The sequence below is a fragment of the Bidens hawaiensis genome, unplaced genomic scaffold (assembly GCF_021521415.1).
Source record: "Bidens hawaiensis isolate Kalapana, Puna unplaced genomic scaffold, B.hawaiensis_p1.1 tig00025659_1, whole genome shotgun sequence".
Taxonomy (NCBI): Eukaryota; Viridiplantae; Streptophyta; class Magnoliopsida; order Asterales; family Asteraceae; genus Bidens; species Bidens hawaiensis.
This window is the reverse complement of record NW_027494108.1, coordinates 273,491-294,656: the sequence shown is the minus strand read 5'-3', so window position 1 is coordinate 294,656 and position 21,166 is coordinate 273,491. Positions and strand designations below refer to the sequence as shown.

The following is a 21,166-nucleotide window of genomic DNA, read 5'->3' as shown; positions in this document are numbered from 1 at the left end:
GATTATTAATCATGTAACATGGTGTATATTTTATTGATAATTTAAATGTTATATATTTATTATTTTATATTAAATAGTGTAAAAGTATAATATGTGATATTCTCTTTATCCAAGCATTAATTAATATAATTGGGTTGACATTAATATATTGTTTTTATTGTTATTAATATATTGTATTAGTTGTCATTACCTCATATTTCAATGGAACATGCTCACATCTTATTCTTATTGAAATATTTTCAAGTTTCTAAAAATTTGGTAAGGTGATTAAAATTACAACCAAAACTAATATGCTATAAATTAGAAAATGTATTAATATATGCATGATAGATTTTAATTTATACTTCAATGTATAAAGAAGTTTAATGTTTCTTTTTTTTTTACTAATTAAACGTCAATAGTTTATGGTAATTAATTTAACCATAAGATTGCCATTTATTATTGTACATAGTTAATGGACAAATGATAATACAATGAAAATAATAATTAACTATAATTGTTTCAAAAATTTTATTATGGTCTCCGGTTTGTGAGATGGAAATTTATTTATATCGTTACAATTTTTTGTTTCATTTTATTTGTTGATTTTTTATTTTATCTTTAGTAATTTGCACCTTAAAAACTCTATTTTTCTTCAAAAGTATATTATATTTATCTTACATTTCCATAAAAAAAATTATCTTTAGTAGTTCGCACCTTAAAAACTCTATTTTTTTCAAAAATATATTATATTTATCTTACATTTTTTTATAAAAAAAAGTAGTAGATGCAAATGTTATGGTGTAATAACTTCAAAGAAAAAAATTATTTTTGATAAGATGATAAAGACAAAAAAATAAAAATAATAAAAAATCAACGATATTTTAATTCGAAGGATTACAGCTAATTACTGGATAAAAAATTTTAATCATCATTTAATATTTACTATTTCAGATTTTCATTTATTTATAGGAATACAAAAAATTGAGTGCTTTGTACATTTAAGATAATTTAACAAACAAAAAAGTGTCCAGTGTAAAGAAAATTTGACCATATATGAATTCAAGTATTTGTACGATAGCTATAATATGATACAACACGATAAACTTCAACTTTTTTTTAAATCGTTGTTTTGTTTCATTGTTTATATTAACCACGTAATCACTTAAATATTTATTGTTTCTGAAGACTTACAGCATTTAATTTAATCTTTTGTTTTAACAACTAATGCATCTTTGTCCTTGAAAGACAAATTTTCCCTGGCCATAACTCAAACCCCAGACCACCCGCAGGAAGTGAACCTTCGGGAAAACCTCTCTGATCACCCCACCAAAGTGATGTGGCAACATTTGACTTAACCTAATCGGTCAAATATACATTAATGTACTAATGAATTCATAAATAAATAATTACTCCCTAATTCGTTTAAGAGGTATTAAATTCTTCTCTATAATATTACATAATCAAGTTAGACTTTTGTTTCTCATAAAAGATTTAAGCAGCTAATTTATTAGATTTGTATTATATTCAAAAGTTAGGTTGGGTTAAATGCAATGATTATGTGAATGGGATATTGAAGAGGTAGGTCCCAGCAGAGCCCAGTTGGACCCGCAAGACTCACCTTGAAGAGGGACGTCTGCGCAGAAACCAACTGGATCCGCAGGACCAACCATGCTCAGAGACGTGACGTCCTTACGCGCAGTACGCAAGCTGTTCCCGCAGGAAATGCCTCCCAATGGTGAAGGACTCTGCCTGTTCCCGCAGCTGCGGATACAAGCCATCAGGGAAGGCCACCCGCGCAGCAAGGCTACACGCACAAGGCACTTAGCTCTCAATCACTCAGTGTCACCTGAAGGAATGAGCGAAGCCGGGAACAATCCCGCACAAGGGCGGGAGGGGGAATACTCCCGCCCAAATAAGCCAGTCCGTACGATACGGGAAGATCTTCTGTACTGTACCTGACGAGGTATGGGCAAAAGATCTGACTAAAGATACGACAGCTTATTGACAACAGTATGGCGAGCAGCATGCTCCTGTACTGTATGTCACTATTAGCCGCTGCCTACTCACCAACTACTGCCATACCACGTGCATAGCCGGCAGTTGGTGGAAAAGGAATAGTACACAGCAGGCCTGGTCACTATCAGCCGCTGCCTACCCACCAACTACCAGCAGGGCACGTGCGTAGGCCACTGTTGGTAGAACAGGAATACTATTCAGCAGGCCACACCTCCTTGGAAACCTACCTTCGGCTATAAATACCACAAATGGTATGACCATCTCATCTTATCATATCTTATCACATTATCATCATATTATACCTGATATCTGCTCTAGCAATCTCTTGATATACATTTATATTTAAAGAGCAATCTAGTCTGATTCTCACGTCGGAGGGTGGTCACAAGGAGGAACCCCCCCCCCCCTTCTCAGTGACAAGCTCACGGTGTCTGTTTTGCAGGTTATCAGAAGAACCATCTTTTCTGGGTCTAACCCCTCGTGGGAAACATCTATCTAACCCCCAGGTTACTCGTAATCTGCCCGGGGTCTGGTTAGTGTTTCTTCATTGGCGCCATCCGTGCATAAAGCTAGAACTTTATTTTTCTCCAGTTTTTTCAAACTTCTGGAAAGATGGTTAAAGAAACTCCGGTAACCACAACCCCAGCTACTGGGGGGAATACCGGCTACACAATTTTTACAAACACTACCCCGGTTACCCAAGCCGGGGCAAGTGAAGTAAATTTTACGAACACTACCCCAGTTACCCAAGCTGGGGCAAGTGCAGTAAATAATCGCTCACTGGGAATCACCGATACCCAGTTAGAGAAACGAACAAGACTCCCCCGCCAAACACTCGATGAAGTTAAGGCATGGGCGGAGGCACGTCAAAAGGAATTCCAAGCTGAGTTGGACGAACGCTTGCGTTCCGTCCAACAGGCTGACGAATTCGAAGAATACTCGGACGATGACTCGGAGGAATCCGACACCGACGCGAACCCTCGCCATAGGGCAAAAGGGAAGCGTAAGGAAATGGACTCCCAACCGAGAAGGCATTTTGGACAAGCCTTCAAACCAAAAAACACAGGTGGAAGTCCACGTGACTTCTCCAAAACATTCAGACCAAACGTTGCAAATGCGGGAACGTCCAAATTTGCAAAGGACATTGCGGAAGCAATCGCCCCAAAAAGTGCCAAACAAATGTCCAGCATAGGCACATATGATGGTATATCTGACCCAGATGATCATTTGAACAGATTCATAGCGGGGGCAACCGTCAGTAGTTGGACGGAACCTACGTGGTGTTACATGTTCCAAATGACGCTTGTCGGGGCTGCTAGAGCGTGGTTCGATCGTCTACCGGTCAACCACATCTACGACTGGGCAGACTTCCAACAGAAGTTTAGCCAACACTTCAGCCAGCAAAGAAAGTATACCGAGGAGCAATGGACAATCCTCAAATGCATTCGAGAGTAAGATGAATCTTTGCTAGACTTCATCACTCGCTTCAACTCGAAGAAGCTAAGTCTGGGTAACATTAGCGAAGATCTTGTTCGCGCTGCTTTTATTCAGGGCGCGAACGACCCAGAGCTCATCCGCACCTTAACGGGTAAAGATGGCATGCCATCCACATGGGATGCCATCATGACAGCAGCTAAACGCTTTTCGGAAACGGAGAAGCAACTGGGTAGAGATCTCCCACAGAGCACAAACCTCTACACCCAGAAAACAAGAGAAGACAACGTCCTTACCGCCCGATTAAACAAAAAGCGGAAGCTAGGCATTTGGCAGTCAAGGGTAAACTTTGACACCTCATCCGGCTTGCAACATCGGTTAGGCGGAAGGGGTAACGTACAGTCGAACCAGAACTCCAGATGGACGCCGCTCACCAAAAGCGTCACCGAGATATTCGCCACTGAGGAGCTCCCATGGCCAAAGCCTCCAATAATCCGACATCGTCCCAATGCCGATCGGAGCAAATACTGTGACTTTCACAGGACAAAAGGCCACAACACTGAAGAATGCACAGACGTAAAGGACATGGTCGAAGCATTTGTCAGAGATGGGACGCTCGCGCACCTCGTGGCGCAATGAACGCTGAGCAGGCTGGTGCGTGTAGAACCCCAGCTGGGGAAAACACGAATAAAATTTCCAACTTCAATGTGGAGACTACATGCTGCGTAAAGAACGAGATCCCGAACCAGGTGCGTATCGGCTCGATGGCACTCCCATCCCAACAACATGGAAGGGAGCTCAATTACACAGTTTGCATGTAGATCAATTCCAAATTTGTAAAGAAAAGGCCAAGAGCCACTTCTAATGGAAATGATTCTCCTTAAAACATCGACGCTGATGATTTTACATTAATACTTTATGAACTATCAACACTGATGCCGGTTTTCACCGCATACATAAGTGTGAGTCGTTTCATGGGGAAGGCGGCAAAACCCGCATAAACCCAAAAAACGGCAAACCTTCACGCAGGTCAGTTGAAGGGGAAAAGTTCAGTCATCCCACTAAATGAAAGTGCCGGTCTACCCGCATGAATCATGATAGAGGAAACTGAACACTAACCTATTAACAACCGCGCGTCGAACGGTTAATTTATTCAACACGGATATGCCGGTTTTCACCGCATAATTACGTGGAAAGTCGTTGCGTGGGGAAGGCGGCAAAACCCGCATAAACCCAAAAAACGGCAAACCTTCACGCAGGTCAGTTGAAGGGGAAAAGTTCAGTCATCCCACTAAATGAAAGTGCCGGTCTATCCGCATGAATCATGATAGAGGAAACTGAACACTTACCTATTGGCAACCGCGCGTCGAAAGGTAAACTTATTCAAAACAAAATTTCTAACAAAAGGATGAGGAAAACCTACACGCAGGTCAGATGTACGTAAAGTTGAGCCATCCTACTAAGTGCAAGTGACGGTCCTACCCGCACAATCACGAAAGAAGAAGCAAAACTTCAAGCTATTATCTACCACGTTCAAAGGTTAACTTATCCTAAACACTTAGAAATTTCAAAAAAGACGAGGAAAACCTACACGCAGGTCAGATGTACGTAAAGTTTAGCCATCCTACTAAGTGCAAGTGACGGTCCTACCCGCACAATCACGAAAGAGGAAGCAAAACTTCAACCTATTATCTACCACGTTCAAAGGTTAACTTATCCTAAACACTTAGAAATTTCAAAAAAGATGAGGAAAACCTACACGCAGGTCAGATGTACGTAAAGTTTAGCCATCCTACTAAGTGCAAGTGACGGTCCTACCCGCACAATCACGAAAGAGGAAGCAAAACTTCAACCTATTATCTACCACGTTCAAAGGTTAACTTACCCTAAATACTTAGAAATTTCAAAAAGATGAGGAAAACCTCCACGCAGGTCAGACGTAGGTAAAGTTTAGCCATCCTACTAAGTGCAAGTGACGGTCCTACCCGCACAATCACGAAAGAGGAAGCAAAACTTCAACTTATTATCTACCACGTTCAAAGGTTAACTTATTCTAAACACTTGGAAAATTGCTAATTTAAACTAAAGTATGCAAGTCATATAACGTTTATAAAGCAAGGAATACAAAGAAAGTAGCGGTCTTACCCGCACAAAGATTTATATTTCACAATGATTCATTACAAGAATGGCCGGGTAACTACCCGCCTACAAGAAAATAAATCTATACAAGCTAAATCTATCCTAGCAGTGGGAAGAGATCTTCAGGATCAGGCTTCAGGGCCACTTCCACTTGGACCAGCACCATCAGTAGAGCGTGGCAGTTCAATGAAAGCTTTAAGGATAGCTAGCCCATCATCAGCAGCAGCAACTTGGTTCACCTTCTCCACCACCGGATGCGGGAAGGCGGCATACTGACTCACTGCTTGGTCATAAACAGCTTCAGTATCAACATTATACAAAGGGAAGTTGGAAGGCGGGATGCCTTTCTCAACGAACCCTAGACCAAGCAGGAAGCCGACCTTTTCCCCATCCTCGTGAGAAGCGTTGAGGGCTGCGCTCATAGCATCGTCATAAGACGTCTCAGCAAAGACCCGATGCACAACCTACAAAAAAGAAAATACAAGTATCAGAACCTTTTCTATTTACAAAGAAAAGCGTAAAGACATGAAAAGCTTATAGCATACCGTAAGGAACAGAGTTCGAACCGTATTCAAAGACGATCGGGATCTTTCGCGCATCCGCATCCTTCCACACCCGGCTCATCCCCAGCATCACCATCCCGGACTCCGCAAACCGGTAAACCGGAGATTGGACTCGGGATATCTTCGAAAACCATTCCGCCTCCTGGTAGTTGGAGGCGTGAAGGCTGGGAAGTGCTTGCCCATTCTTGAATTTCATGGCAAGGGGGATGGCGCGAGCGGAGATGTAGAAGAACTCCCGCTTCCACGAGCGAAGACTGCGCTCGGTTGCGCAAATCTTCAAACCCTTAATCCGGGTTATCAGAGTATACCACCCCTGGATGCACCTCCAAGAGTAGAAGGTCATCAGGCGGTCAACATAGGGCTCAATGCCCAGAATCCGGCACACCCACTCGAAGTGGCGAACCTTGGCAATCGCCATCGAATGCACCTCGGTCAGGTGCACACCATGCCTCTAAAGGACACGGTAAACAAACTTTGTCAATGGGAACCTAAGATTCCCATAAACAAAGGATGCAGCATATACCCCGATCTTGCCTCTGGGGGCATCGTACACCGTCTGATGGGGTTCAGGAAACTCAGGCTCGAGAGACTCGAGCATGAACTTCCTGACGACGTATTAATACAGATCGACAGGCAGAGCACACTGGCACTCGCCAGCAGTACTCTTGTCATCGGCTGTAGATTCGAGATCACGAGACGACATCTTGCAAAAGAAAGAAGAAAACGATTTCAAGAGAATGCTCGACTGAAAGATGAGTATTCGCCGGAAATCGTTCTGAAGATGAAGAGAAGAGTGAAAGTGTGGATTACAAAGAACCCTCTCCCCCTTTATATACTAATCGCAATTAATGCGATGCATTTATTGCGGAAGAGAGAGAAATCGAAGGTGCAATGAAACTATGACACGTGGCAAAAAGCAAGCTGGCAACAGCTGTTGACAGGACGCGTACCATTAATTTCGCGCCCCACGCACCTGAAAAAGCGTCTGGAATGACCATGTACTGTCACGTCACCATAACTTCCTGCACGTCCTGACACAGTCAGAAGAAACCGTCGCACGACGTTTCAGAGGTTTGGACTGTTCTTATCCTTTCACCAACTCTTCGAATTTCAAAATTCAAAAAGATTCAAAAGTAAGCGGGAAAATACCCCTTACCTTGGCAACCAAGTAACCGTAAGACGGATGCGGGTACAGTGTTAACGCAAAACCCTTCACATACCTAGCACCCGCAGGGAATTGAAGCCAAGAATAACTTGGCAACCAAGTAACCGTAAGACGGATGCGGGTACAGTGTTAAGGCAAAACCCTTCACATACCTAGCACCCGCAGGGAATTGAAGCCAAGAATAACTTGGCAACCAAGTAACCGTAAGACGGATGCGGGTACAGTGTTAAGGCAAAACCCTTCACATACCTAGCACCCGCAGGGAATTGAAGCCAAGAATACCTCGGCAACCAAGTAACTATAAGACGAGTGCGGGTACAGTGTTAAGGCAAAACCCATTTCATATTTCTATTTACACATACTCATTTTCATAATGAAATAGGAATCTTAAATTTGAAGTTAATAGAAAAAAATTAAAATAAAAATTCCAAACATATTTCTATTTACACATACCCATTTCTTGGTGTGTGTGTATCTCTGCATTGTTACATCACTTGCATTATTACCTGGTTGGTTAAAAAAATTTAAGAAGAAAGCTGATCCTTTGTTCGATAAGTATTACTTGCATTATTACTTGGTTGGTTAAAAAAATTTAAGAAGAAAGCTGATCCTTTGTTCGATAAGTATTCGCAAGTGATATATCTTCTTCTATTTTTCTTTTGTACTTGTTACATATTATTTTTTCTTTTATCTTTTAGCCGTGCTCATGTTTTTGTGAGTCATTAGCAATGGGTCATATTTTTATCGGATTTTGTCTCGTCTTCTCTAGTTTCTTACCGGTGGAGATTTTCTAATATGATCCTCGCTGTTCAAAAAGAATATATTTAGGAAAAACACTACATTTTTTTTTGTTACGAAACACATACCTTAATTTATATGTATGTGTTTTTTTGGTTTATACCTTAATTTATACATTTTTTTTGGTTTCTCATTTTGGCAGATAGATAAATCAAAATTCACATTTGCTATACAAATTGAATTTTGAAATGTTGAGTTTTGAACTAAAGCCTGCTAGAACCGAATCTGAATTGCTATAAATATTAATATATATCTTATTTTTCATATATAATACACCGTTTTTCTTTTTTGTTTATATGACGCATGAAAAATCAAGTCTTAAATGAAATGTACATATTAGAAAACTCTAAACCTTTTGATTTAACACCCAACCTTGTTACATTTTTTTGTTGGCTAGATTTTTGGTGATGAAATTATACAAACAATGACTTATTGCTTATTGTTCTTTTTAATTGCATGAAAATAAAAGTTTTTGTTTTTTTGTCATTTCATAACAAAAAATAAAATATTATCACGACTGAGGTGTTTGTTACAAAAGCTTAAAAAAATCAAGATTAGTATATATGATTTGATTTATAGTAATATTTTTCACAAAAACTAGAAACACACATCTTATTATGGTCTTCTCATAGAGTGTTTTGTTTTAAGAATCCACTAGTCTTTATTAGTAGCGGATTTTAATTAAAGTGCATTTTGCGGTATGATTTTGTAGACGAAAGTCAAAAATGGAAGGATATAATTATGGGAAAGAAGTAGTGCTTACAACCGCATCGGGTGGAAACGAGAATTCAGAATTCGCATCTAGTAACGAACAGGAAATCCATCATTCTTCGAGTTCACAAAGGGTACAATACACTCGTCATTCGCCATATCAAATTGAAGAACTCGAAAAGTAATACTCATTTTTCCTTTCTAGTATTTACTAAATTAAATTTGAGTCTTATATAGTCATTTTATTTTGTTTGTTTTGTTTTATGTTACTAGGTTATTTAAAAAGAACGATCACCCTGGTGAGAAAGAAAGGATAGACATTGGAAGGAAACTCAACATCGAAGAAAAAAAGGTCAAATTTTAGTTTCAAAATAAAAGAACTCAAATAAAGGTAATGTTTTATAATATATTTACTTTTGGAACAGTGAGATATGTAAAATTTCTATGGCAAAAATTTCAAATTTAAGAAATATACAAATATATGACATTTTAATGCATAAACTTCAAATAATTTTCTTATATTAAAATATATGGATTTGGAAAAGAAATCCTACATTAATTTTTTTAACAAATATTACGTCTACTACTCACTCCTAGTGCAAACGAGCCGAGCCTGAGCTCGACTATGCTCGAGCTCGGCTTGTGAGTAGATTTTTAAGCTCGAGCTCGGCTTGTTTACTATTATTAATTATTTTTTTATATAGATCGAAGTATTTTTTTTATATTTTTTTCAATTATAATTTTATGTTTAAAATAATATATATTATTTAGTTATTTTTATTTATTTTTTCATAATATTATATATACTAATTAGTAATTAATAAATTTATATTTTATAAAAAATATATAAATGGCAGGCTCGTGAGCCGGCTCGAGCTCGATAAGTGAAGCTCGGGATCGGGATCGTTTTGTTAAACGAGCTTACTTTTAGGCTCGAGCTCGATTAAGCTCGGCTCGATCGAGCTTTTTCACGAGCCGATCTCAAGTAGCTTGCGAGCGGCTTGGCCCGTTTGCACCCCTATTCCTAGACCTAGACCCACTATCATTTGGATGACATATAACTAACTGGTATTAAAATTCATTAACTACATTTGTGTAGGCTCAAATGGAGCGTGATGACATTAGTTCTCTAAAGAAAGAGAATGAGAAACTTAAGCTTGAGATTTTAGCATTGCAAGAAGTAGTAAAGAACCCGATTTGCAGCAAATCTGGTGCACAAGCAACAATTTCGGACAGTTTCATTGAACAACAAAAGCTCAAGATCGAGAATGAGCGATTAAAAGAGAGGTTGAGTAGAGTGACGAGTGTCTTGAATAAAACTCTTGGCATGCCTTGGACACTTTCTAGTCCATTGCCTAACAAAATGACAATTTCTAATGACACAAACATGGAAGAGTCAACAGGTATACATAAATGTTTACAAATTGAATACATCTCATAAACTATAAATGTTTCACTTTATAAACTTTCTACTGTTTCTAGCTTTGTTACTAACAAATAATAATGTCGAATTCGCAGAAGGAAGCTCCAACAATAATAGTACAAACCCCCCAATGGAGTCACAATCACAAATGCGCAACGAAATAGATATTCAAAGGAATGGGTATCTTGAGCAAGCATCAAGGGCCATAGAAGAGATCTTGAGGCTTGGTCTGGTTAATGCTCCGCTATGGAAACAAAACAAGGAAGGTGGAGGAGAAACCCTTGAGTTCGCCGAATATGTAAAGGCTTTTACTCCTTGCCTTGGCGCAAAACCATTTGGATTCGTATCTGAGGCTACTAGGGCTAGCAGCATGGTACCAATAAGTGGTTCAGCCCTTGTAGAAGCATTACTCAACGCAGTAATTTTTCTTTTTTGTCTTTGTTAGTTTAATAGAAAACCAAGGGTTTTATTAAGTTATACGAAAATTTGATTAATTTTGTATGTCACAGGATCAATGGAGAGATATGTTTACGGGTTTGATCGGAAGTTGTACTACAACGGAAGTGATTTCTCAAGGCATAGGAGGTTCAAGAAGCGGTGCTCTCCAACTTGTAAGCCTTCTTGGATTTATTTGCTTTTAATCTCCTCTATTAAAGTTATTGTTTAGTTAATGCTAAAAGATCAAAACTATATGAAGATGAAAGCCAAAATCCAAGGCATCTCACCTATAGTACCGGTTCGAGTCCTGAAGTTTATAAGATTCGCCAAACAACAAGCAGAGGGGCTATGGATTGTGGCTGATTTATCCATTAATTATGGAATGGAAGGCCACGTAACCAGAAGGTGTCCATCTGGTTGTATCATACATGATATGCCAAATGGTTTATCAAAGGTACATATATATATAATCATTTGTGTGTGTTTGTGTATTCTTGCATAATCTCTAACTAAGATATAATTATATTTGTAGATAACATGGATCGAACACGTTGAATACAACGAGCAATCGGTCCCCCATCAGTGTCGCAAGTTAATTAGCTTTGGTCTTGCCTTTGGGGCAAAAAGATGGATTAGCGCACTTTTGCGGCATTGTGAAGGCTTAAGAGCCACCACGTCACCCACTCTTAACACCCATTTGCTTAAAGATACAAAGAGAAGCTTGAAATGCCTGGCACAACGCATGACGAGCATCTTTTGCGCTAGGATCTGTTTGACTGATGGTCAAGGATGGGATTTGATTTCGGAAGCACCGAGAAGACCAAGGATCATGGCACGCAAGTGCATAGTTGGTTCTAGTGAACCATTACTAATCACTAGTGCAACCTATTCGGTGTGGATACCAACAAACCATCAACACTTGTTTGGTTTGTTGCTAAAACAAGACTGGAGGTGTATGTGGGATTTGATATGCCATAGGATTGCTACAAATGGTATGATCTATTTCCCATTAGGCCAAGACAAAACTGACTCCAACTGCATCTTGATTTTGAATTCCACTGTAAGTTTAAAAAGCTACTTTCTACTTATACTTACTAGTCTTAATAATCAAATGCTTATTTTCTAACGTTATATTTTTTTCTCATGTAGACACTCGCGCAAGATGATCCAATTATGGTTTTCCAAGAGAATTCGAGTGACATGACAGGATCACTCATTGTCTATGTAACCGTGGATTTCCCGACAGTGTCCTTGCTGCTGTACGGCAAAGACACTTCTTCGGTGGCTCTCTTGCCATCAGGGTTATCTATTGTCCCCGGTTATGGTGAAGATGGCACGGGTGCAACGGATGGTGAACGTGGATCCATGGTGACTGTGGGATACCAAATATTACAAGCTACCCCAAACCTCACGACAGAAACCATCAGCACCATAAACGATATGCTGTCACAAACAGTTCTAGGAATTAAAGAAATTGTTCGATCTAGTCGACAATAAGAGTAGACTAGTGGTTGAACCATGTATTCGAGTCTAGTGTTGGTTTCAAGGGTTGTACCTTATTCAGTTATTTGTTATTTTTAGTGGATCTATTTAATATCATTATACATTCTTTTAGTTTTATAAATTTTTTTTGACATCATGCAAATGTGTATATGAGTTGTCTTTTCCTTAATTTTTTTAAACAATAAATACTTTTTCGATAAAATTTAATTTGGCCTTAGACATGACCGTGCATCTGAGTAATATATTATATTTCTTTTTATTCTTAAAGTGTTTGTTTTGTATTCTATCTATTTATCAAGCTACCAATAAAGTGGTGGTCCATTGGCAAAGACAAAACATTTAAACACCTAGATTTCAGTGAAGATGTTTTGGGTTCAAGTCCACAAACGAAAATGATTAAAAGAAATCCGTCATTCAAAAAAAATCAATTCATAGCTATTCTTAAAAAATTTGTATTGAGATTGGTAATGTAAATATAGAAATAAATTTAATTCTCATTAATACTTTGGCATCAATATAGGAGAGTGAATGAAGGTGCTTTTTTTAAAAAAAGTTAATGGTTAAATGTTCAATAAAAACATTTTTAGACATAAAATGAAGATGATATATCTTTAAGGATTTTAGTTATTGCTATAGTTTATGATATCTCGATGAATGTTTACATCCCATATATATATATATATGAAGAGGATCAAGAGAAAACTCACCTTTAGAGAGAAAACTAAAAAAACTTCTAAAAACTTCTAAAGAATTATTTGTAATTAAAAATAAAAAAATATTTTCAAAATTCTGCTTTAGCCATTATTCTTATATTTTCTTATATTTCACTTGAAAAATATAAAAAAAATAAAAAAAACCCGCTGTAATGCACATACGTATTACTGTGCGATACCGTTGTATTACACATGTGTATTACTATGTATTTTTGAGTTTAATAGTGTTTTATTGCATATAGTCAATATTTGTGTATTTTGTATGGAAAAAAAATAATAATAAAATAAAAGTCGATGTGGTGCACATGTGCGTTAATGTTGTATTACACATACGTACTAATGTGTATTCGATGTGTGTATTAGTCTTATATTGCATATATACAATAGTGTGTATCAAATATGTGCAATAGTGTTGTATTCTATGCAATACAAACACTTTTGCATATATGCAATACGTATTACACATGCGCACTATACCGACGAGGTTAACGACAAGTTTTTTTTTTTGAACCAATAACAACATATAAGAATAATGGAAAAAAAAAAAGAAACTTCAAAAAAAAAGTTAAAAATAGTTTTTTAGAAGTTTTTAGGAGTTTTTAAGTTTTCTCTTTAAAAGGAGTTTTCACTAGAACACACCCCTATATATATATATAGGGGAGTGATATTTTGAGAACCATGGTGAGTTTTAAGAACTCCATTCTATGCCACACATTTAATTAAATTGATTGGAATATGTGGTTGAGATTAAATCTGACAAAAAAATCAAAGTAGGAGAGAGAATAAAGATGTAAGTGGTTACACTAACTTTTACGTCCGTTACACATGTGTAAAAAGTCGACTCGGTGCGTAAAAAATTCTGTAATTTTTTTACGTGTATGTAACCTACATATATTACGCATGTGTAAAAAAAATTCAAAAAAAAAATCGTTACACTGAGTTCTTTCGAGTTCTTAAAACTCAAAGGGGTTCTCATTTGAAATCTTTCCTATATATATATATATATGAAAATATATTGCAAGTAGATTAGTTAACATAAAAGTTATATTACAATAAAGAAAGGAAAAGTATCACTTTTGGAAAAATGATGATGAAAAATCAAAACCATAATGTAATTAATTAATTAATAGTATTAACTGATAGTGATATTCCTGACTATTAATGCAGCAATATATGTAATAATAAGATTTCCATAAATTAAACTGATCAACAAATCAATTGTTTAAATTGAAGCAATTATAAAGACAAGCATGCATGCATGTATTTAATTTAGTAATTTGGATGTAACTACTGTTAGAATTTTTATGAAAGTGACCACTGACCGGATATCGTAACGGTTTATTAAAAGTTATTTTACACGCATTTGGTATCTAACTATATGTTTGTAAGAAACTTCGACTAGGATTAAATTCATTATAGTAGTTGATCGGTGAATCAAGTTTTAACTTGTAGTCGGATTGTGGGACTCAAAACACAAGTTATTTGATCGTATATTGAACGGAGAAATGTGACGATGGCATTTTAGCCAAAGGTGACTCTAGAGGGGTTATGAAAAACTCACTAGAGTACTGTTAGTAGATTTTGCTGACATGGAAGAGGTGTTAGAGGGTCGGCATTAGGTGAAGTCATTGATTTGACTGTAACATCCGTGTCTATTAAGGGTTGTCAATCGTGACGGGTTGGTAAGATGATAACTTAAACTCAAATATACATGTTCGTGTTTGTTTGTGTTGTTTCGTGCCGAACCCACTGTCAAAAAGAATATTTTGTCGGACTAACTACTCGGATGAATCCAATTGAATACAAACCTAAATATAAGAACAAGTTGATATTAGAATCTTATATATATATAAAAACAAAACATTTAAAATCTCTTTGGTTGTTTTCTTCATTCTCTCAAGCCACCATATTGTTTTGTTTGTAAATGGAGACTTTTCATGCATTTGACCCGAATTCACGGGTATGTGTCTCACCTAACCTAGTTAACCATTAAATGAATCATAACATCTCATTGTATTAAAAATTAATCTCACCAAATATTCGATATGAAAATCTTATAAAATAGGGATATACTAAAAATAAATATCAATTTTTTTAGTAATATATATACATATATATATTATTTATAATTAAGAAACAATTTTATAGTAAAAAAAATAAGCAGGTCATGGGTCTCAACTCTCATCAAACTCAGATAGCTTTTAAACGGGTTATAACATATCATTTATTTATGAAACTCTTTTATCATCAAACCCTAAGTATATTATTAACTCTCTTACAATAAAATAAATTAAAATAAAAATATATATAAATATTATAAACAAAAAATGGAAACAACCCGTAATATGGGAGGGTAAACCTAGTTATGTATATTTTGGTGTTGTCACAATCAATCATGAGCGGTATATCATTAAATATTGGCCGATGGAGGCTTGGGCTGCTGACGAGGAGTAGAAGAAGGCAACTTCAAGATTGGTGGTGTAAGGACGGAGCCCACATTTAATTAGATCAATAAGAGAAACCCACTTGCCAAGCCCAATGTAGGAAGCCCATATGCAAAATAAAAATACGAGTAGAGGTGTACAAAAAATCCGGTTTGGGACCGGTTTTAGGCAAACCGAACCGAACCGGTTTGGGTTTAAAACCGGTTTCATCCAAACCGGTTCCTAAACCGTTCCCCTTAAAATCTATCAAACCGGTTTGAAAAAAACCGGTTTAAAACCGGTTTATAAACCGAACCGAACCAACGTGACCAGGTCGGCCTATCTTGTGTCTAGACCGGTTTATAAACCGAACCGATTTGAGTCAAACCGGTTTTGACCAGCTATTGACCAAACCGGTTCGGTTTGGGTTTAAAACCAGTTTTGTACACCTCTAAATACGAGATGTAGAACAAAATATGTAAATACATGATGAACTATAAATGAACTATAAGATTTTGAGGTTTTTTTTTTTACCTATTTAAAATAGTGTCGCGTCACGTCTAAAGGTGCAAAAAAAAAACTCGAATATTAGCGAGCCCTAAAAAACCTGGAACCGGATTTTTTATACCTAGGTTTTTACTACCCAACCCTACCCGTAGGGTAGAGATATGGTATGCATTTCAGTACCAAAATCCATACATAGACCAGGACCCGATTTGTACCCGGTAATACCCAAAAACCAGAACCGGTTCCATACCTGAAACCGGATTTTTCCAATACCCAAAACCGGTTTTTCAAATACTCAATCTATACTCTAAATTACCAAAAAAAAATTTGAAAAATACCCCAAAAAAGCGCAGCCCATTAGAAAAGCCAATCTATACCCGAAAAATACTTGGAAAAAAAGCCCGAAAATAGGGATTTTTCAATTCCCGGAAATAGGGTATTCAAATATTCGTTCTTAGAATACCGGTTCTATACCCAACCAGGGCATTGCCAATACCCGATTTTCTAACACCCGGTCATACCTGAACCCAGTTCCATACCCGAAGCCGGGTAAAAGAAAAACTCGATTTGTGCACCTCAATTCACGTCATCATGTTTTTAAGCTCAAACATGAATATAACAGTGTTAAACTTAGTGGTGCATACGAGCCAAGCAGCTCACAAGCTAGTAAACTCGGATAGATAAAATGCTTGGAACGAGCCGAGCTTTTCGTGCTAAATAAAGCTCGTTTAGCTATCATGCTCAAACTCAACCCTTGTATAGAAAGGTCATTTAGGTTCGTCGAGCCTTAACGAGCCTTGTATAACTTTAAGTTTTACTTCTTTTAAACTTCTAAGTATTAGTTTTACATTACTCGGTCAAGCTCAAGCCCTCGTAAGTCAAAATAAGCCCAACTCGAACCTAATCGAACTCAAGCTTAAGCTCTGCTCGTTTACACTCTGCATCCTCGTCTCTATAAGGGACCAAATTTGTAACTGAGAGAGAAGTCTCAATCACTGGAGACAAAAGAAGCCGATGTTGCAGTACGAATTAGTGTTATCAGGTAATTTAATTAACGTGTTTTTATCTCAATTTCAGCTCGTATTACTCAATTTGCTCTTATTACATTGCAATTGAAGTAATTAGGGTTATTAATTGGACAATATGTCATTTAAACTGATTATCTTCATATATATATATATATATATAGTTTGATTATTAACTGAATTGCAGTAATTAGGTGAGCCTAAAGCCCCTTTTCAGAAACCCTATCTGTGTGCTTAGTTGTAATTCTGTAATAGTTGAGGGACTGAATGTGTAGCTTTTGTAATTGGTTAGTTAGTTAGTTAGTTAGTTTGGTTGTTAGTGATAACTGTACTTATCGTCTTGAGCCGTTAGCCCGTTAATGAGACTATCGATCAGTTGAGCCAAGGGTGTAGCTTATGATAGGGCGGGGGTGTCCCCGGTCACCCCTGTTTTTTCGCTCCTTTGTAAATTTTCGCTATTTTGTCCGGAAACTTTTGTAAGTATTGAGCCAGTTGCCTGTTTAGGGAGGAGCGTTTTCGGTATTGGTACCAAACCGGTCACCCCTGTTTTTTTTTGCTCCGTTGTGTAAATTTCACGATTTTGTCCTAAAATTTTTGTAAGTATTGAGCCGGTCACCCTAGGGATGAGCATTTTTGGTACCGGTACCGTCGGTACCGAATCGGTACCAAGTTTTGAGTTTTCGGTACCGATGCGGTACCGGTCTTTCCCGAATTTTGCACGAAATACCAGTACCGTACCGGTAGAAGTACCAAATATTTCTGAATTTCGGGGTCAACACCATTACCATCCCGAGCTCATCCCTGGGTCACCCCTCAGTGACTTCGGTCACCTCTATGACTTAGCCCAAGCTTCGCTGCTGGTGTTGAGCTAATTCTTCTTTTACGTTTCTCTCTTGATTTTTATTTTCTTAATTCTGCTCGTATCGTATCAGTGTTGTTGTAGAACTCGCTAGGGGCTAGTTGGGCGATGAGGTACCAACTAGTGATTAATAGGGATCAATTGGTTTGGAATAATATATATAACTTTCAAATTAAGTATAATTTTTCAAAGACTTCAATGATTTTGACTGATTTTAATTTTAACCAATTCTGACCGAAATTTGACCAATTTTGAACAAAATTTGAGCAGTTTTAGAGGCACCGATTAGGTGAAATCGAACTGTTGCCCTCCGATTTCCGTTTAATTGCCAATTAATTGGCGCTTAGTCGCGATTTTGACAACACCGAACCCTATCTAGAACAAATCAACAACATCACTGCATTACATACCAAACTTATATAAATACAATACAAATCAACTTAAAACATGGAAGCAAATTACATATCATAAACACATCAAAATAAGAAAAATGCATAATAAAAAACTATTGGTTATAAGGTTTTATTGTTTTATTTGCTCAAAATGCATAGTATACTTATGTTATGAAATTGAGTTATCTTCTACGTGCGGCATTTTCACGTTGAGCGTTAAAGTAGACAGCAGCAACTGGTAACCCTAAGTCATTTTCTTGACAGAAGACCCGTGTATTGAAATGGTCTCGGGAAACAGGTGGTCTAACTGATTTCCTTGCTCTCTGTTTGAACAATAAGAACACGTATCGGTGGATTCCGATAACTGGATTAGGTTTTTCATAGCTCACAATCTCCCTTCCTGTTACATTTCATAATTTAAAATTTTTCAGCTCATGTTAACTTTTAACGAACGGCTTATTAAAAAAAGTATAGCCCATGCACGACGTACCAAAAGTTGTATCGGTTGTACCAGGAATGTCTGTGACAATCCTGTAACATATAGTTAGTTAAACCCTGATATTAGAATAATGTTACAATAATCAATCATATAATGACATGAAAAAATAAGATAAGAGAGACTTACCAATGGAGGTGTTCTCTCAAGTAAGGATCACTTGGACTAGGTGCATCAGGGTCGGTCAAAATCTGCGGATACATAAGTTAGTACAATTAATAAGTCTAGATATATTTTGGTGGAAAGTAAAGAGATAGAGGTAATGAATTACAATGGTAAAAGAAGAACGCATATCAACACCGCCAATATGAACATGAGGTTTAGAGGTAATGATGTTAGGCATCAGCTCGTGACCACTAGAGACCGTGTAATGCGAGTTATAAGCGACTTCCATCGCCACACTCGGTGTGAATTGGTCAACAACATCTCCTATCACCCTCCCTACTACAAGTGACATGCTTATACACTGATATATCACTTCTTATTTAGTAAATGATATAATGTGTTAAGGTTGTAAGTCCTTTTTATAGACACAAAAACCATGAGTGCAGATGCATGGAAATATCAGTATTGGGTGGCTTAATCATATAAGCTAAAAAGATTCATTCCCATATTCAAGTTTTCATCAATCATACCTTTTTTTACCAAATCTGGAAGTTATCATGTCAAATGCCTTTTTTTACCAAATCTGGAAGTTATCATGTCAAATGCTTATTGGTTGCAAAAGAATACATTGTAAATCAAGAATAAAGGTAGCACCTTTTGTTTCCCCATTCCATTTTCCCACCATCAAATTATACTCGTTTTGTTCTAGGCGAATTAGAATTCGTTCTTGCGTTATTGCTGGAATGACACGAACAGGGTCGTCTCACTACCTCAAGGTGTGCAGACGCACAGGGCCCACTTACCCGGGGCCCTTAAGTTTTTTTTTAATATATATATTTTATAAATACGCTTGATTACGTTACATTATTAGCTTAACTAGTTTTGTATTTTGTATCTTTATACTTAATTACTTATCGTTCTATTATATATATATATATATATATATATATATATATATATATATATATATATATATATATATGAGAGAGAGATAATATGAGAACCTTGTTGATTTTTAAGAACCTCATTTATAACTATACATTTAATTAAATAGGTTAGATTATATGGTTGAGATTAAATACGATTAAAAAATTAAGTAGGAGAGAGAATAAAAATATACAGTGATTACACTAATTTAAACGTCCGCGACACCTATGTAAAAAGTCGATTCGGTGCGTAAAAATGTTGTAATTTTTCTACATACATGTAACCTGCGTATATTACATATATGTAAAAAAATTCAAAAAAAAAATAAAAATTGCTACGTTAAGTTCTTTTGAGTTCTTAAAACTCAAAGTGGTTTTCAAATGAAATCAACTATATGTTTATATTAGGGCCCTATTTTTCTTAGTCACACGGGGCTATGCATTCTCGAAGACGGCCCTAGACACAAACTACAATGTAACACATTGTAGTTTTTTTTTTTTTTTTTAATAAACATGAGAACCCTTTATTTTCTTAATTTGTAAATAGGATTGAGAGTTACATGTTTGTTTGTTGTGTAGCATAATATAGATGGATTGATAAATGAAAAATGGTATAATGGAATAAAAGAATATAATATGATTGAAATAGATAGACGTGGAAAGAGGAAGAAAACATGAGAAAATAAGGGATTCTTTAATCCAGGTGGAGGGCATTTAGTCAATTACAGAGGTTAATAAGATGCATCAACTAAGTACAGTAATCAACATAATGCTTGGTGCCTGGTCCATCATATGTTTTTGTCTCTTATTCTTTTCACTTGTTTTCTTAACCGACACAAATAAGTGTGACAGGTGTCCGATTATTGAGCTCCAACCTCATACATCAAACTTTATCTTTACCAAATTATTATTATTATTTTTTTTCAGATTGATCCAAAAGTACTATACTAAAGTTTTGTGACTTTTGTGTTCATTAAAAAAATCTTTATTTTGAGAAGGACCAGCCCAATAGCCCATAGTTAAAACTTAAAACCCAATTTGTGGATATTTGGTCCAGGTCCAAGAAGGATTGTGTAATGTGTTAACACTTATTGGGCCCAAAGGCCTGTTGACTGAGTTTGAAATGGCACTATGCAGTATGCACTATACAAGTATATAAATTGCTTGCAAGTTGCAACAAGTAGCATATAGTACAGATTTGATACAACCTTTTGTGGAAATCAGATAAAAACATAATTTACTTTATGTGAATAGTTTAGGTACTGTAACTTGTAAGTTGTAACACCCTAAGTTATAAATGACTTAAAACATTTTTTTGAATGTGGAGAATTTGATTCCATTTTTTTTACTTTTAATTTGAAGATATAAAAGTTTGGTTTCATCATCGTGTCATTATTACATATTTACATGCATACTAACATATGCTAAATTAATGGGCCAAAATCAATCAAATAGATCATATGCTAAATGATATGCTAAATGGTTAGTTTGTAATGCGTTGGAACAATTGAGTCCCTAAAAAAATAAATATTTTTATATGGAAAGCTG

The 21,166-nt window shown here is 36.5% G+C and overlaps 2 protein-coding genes across 2 annotated transcripts; one reads left to right on the top strand and one right to left on the bottom strand.

Moving 5' to 3' along the window:
* The first annotated feature begins 9,913 nt into the window (after positions 1-9,913).
* Positions 9,914-12,166, top strand: LOC143572004 (homeobox-leucine zipper protein ROC5-like). The gene is made up of 6 exons (XM_077057278.1): positions 9,914-10,211; positions 10,291-10,649; positions 10,741-10,842; positions 10,929-11,123; positions 11,202-11,729; positions 11,819-12,166. Exons 1-6 carry the CDS (start codon positions 9,914-9,916, stop codon positions 12,164-12,166), a joined length of 1,830 nt encoding a protein of 609 aa, XP_076913393.1.
* Positions 12,167-17,977: 5,811 nt separating this feature from the next.
* Positions 17,978-19,049, bottom strand: LOC143571986 (CEN-like protein 1). The gene is made up of 4 exons (XM_077057267.1): positions 18,859-19,049; positions 18,717-18,778; positions 18,582-18,622; positions 17,978-18,491 (listed from the first exon to the last, which is right to left on the bottom strand). Exons 1-4 carry the CDS (start codon positions 19,042-19,044, stop codon positions 18,274-18,276), a joined length of 507 nt encoding a protein of 168 aa, XP_076913382.1. The 5' UTR covers positions 19,045-19,049; the 3' UTR covers positions 17,978-18,273.
* Positions 19,050-21,166: the final 2,117 nt, after the last annotated feature.

Coding starts and splice junctions, on each gene's coding strand:
- LOC143572004 (XM_077057278.1), top strand. CDS start 9,914: ATGGAGCGTGATGACATTAGTTCTCTAAAGAAAGAGAATGAGAAACTT. Junction 10,212..10,290: donor AAACATGGAAGAGTCAACAG/GTATACATAAAT, acceptor TACTGTTTCTAG/CTTTGTTACTAACAAATAAT. Junction 11,124..11,201: donor TGCCAAATGGTTTATCAAAG/GTACATATATAT, acceptor TTATATTTGTAG/ATAACATGGATCGAACACGT.
- LOC143571986 (XM_077057267.1), bottom strand. CDS start 19,044: ATGTCACTTGTAGTAGGGAGGGTGATAGGAGATGTTGTTGACCAATTC. Junction 18,779..18,858: donor TGCGTTCTTCTTTTACCATT/GTAATTCATTAC, acceptor ATGTATCCGCAG/ATTTTGACCGACCCTGATGC. Junction 18,623..18,716: donor TTGAGAGAACACCTCCATTG/GTAAGTCTCTCT, acceptor TATATGTTACAG/GATTGTCACAGACATTCCTG.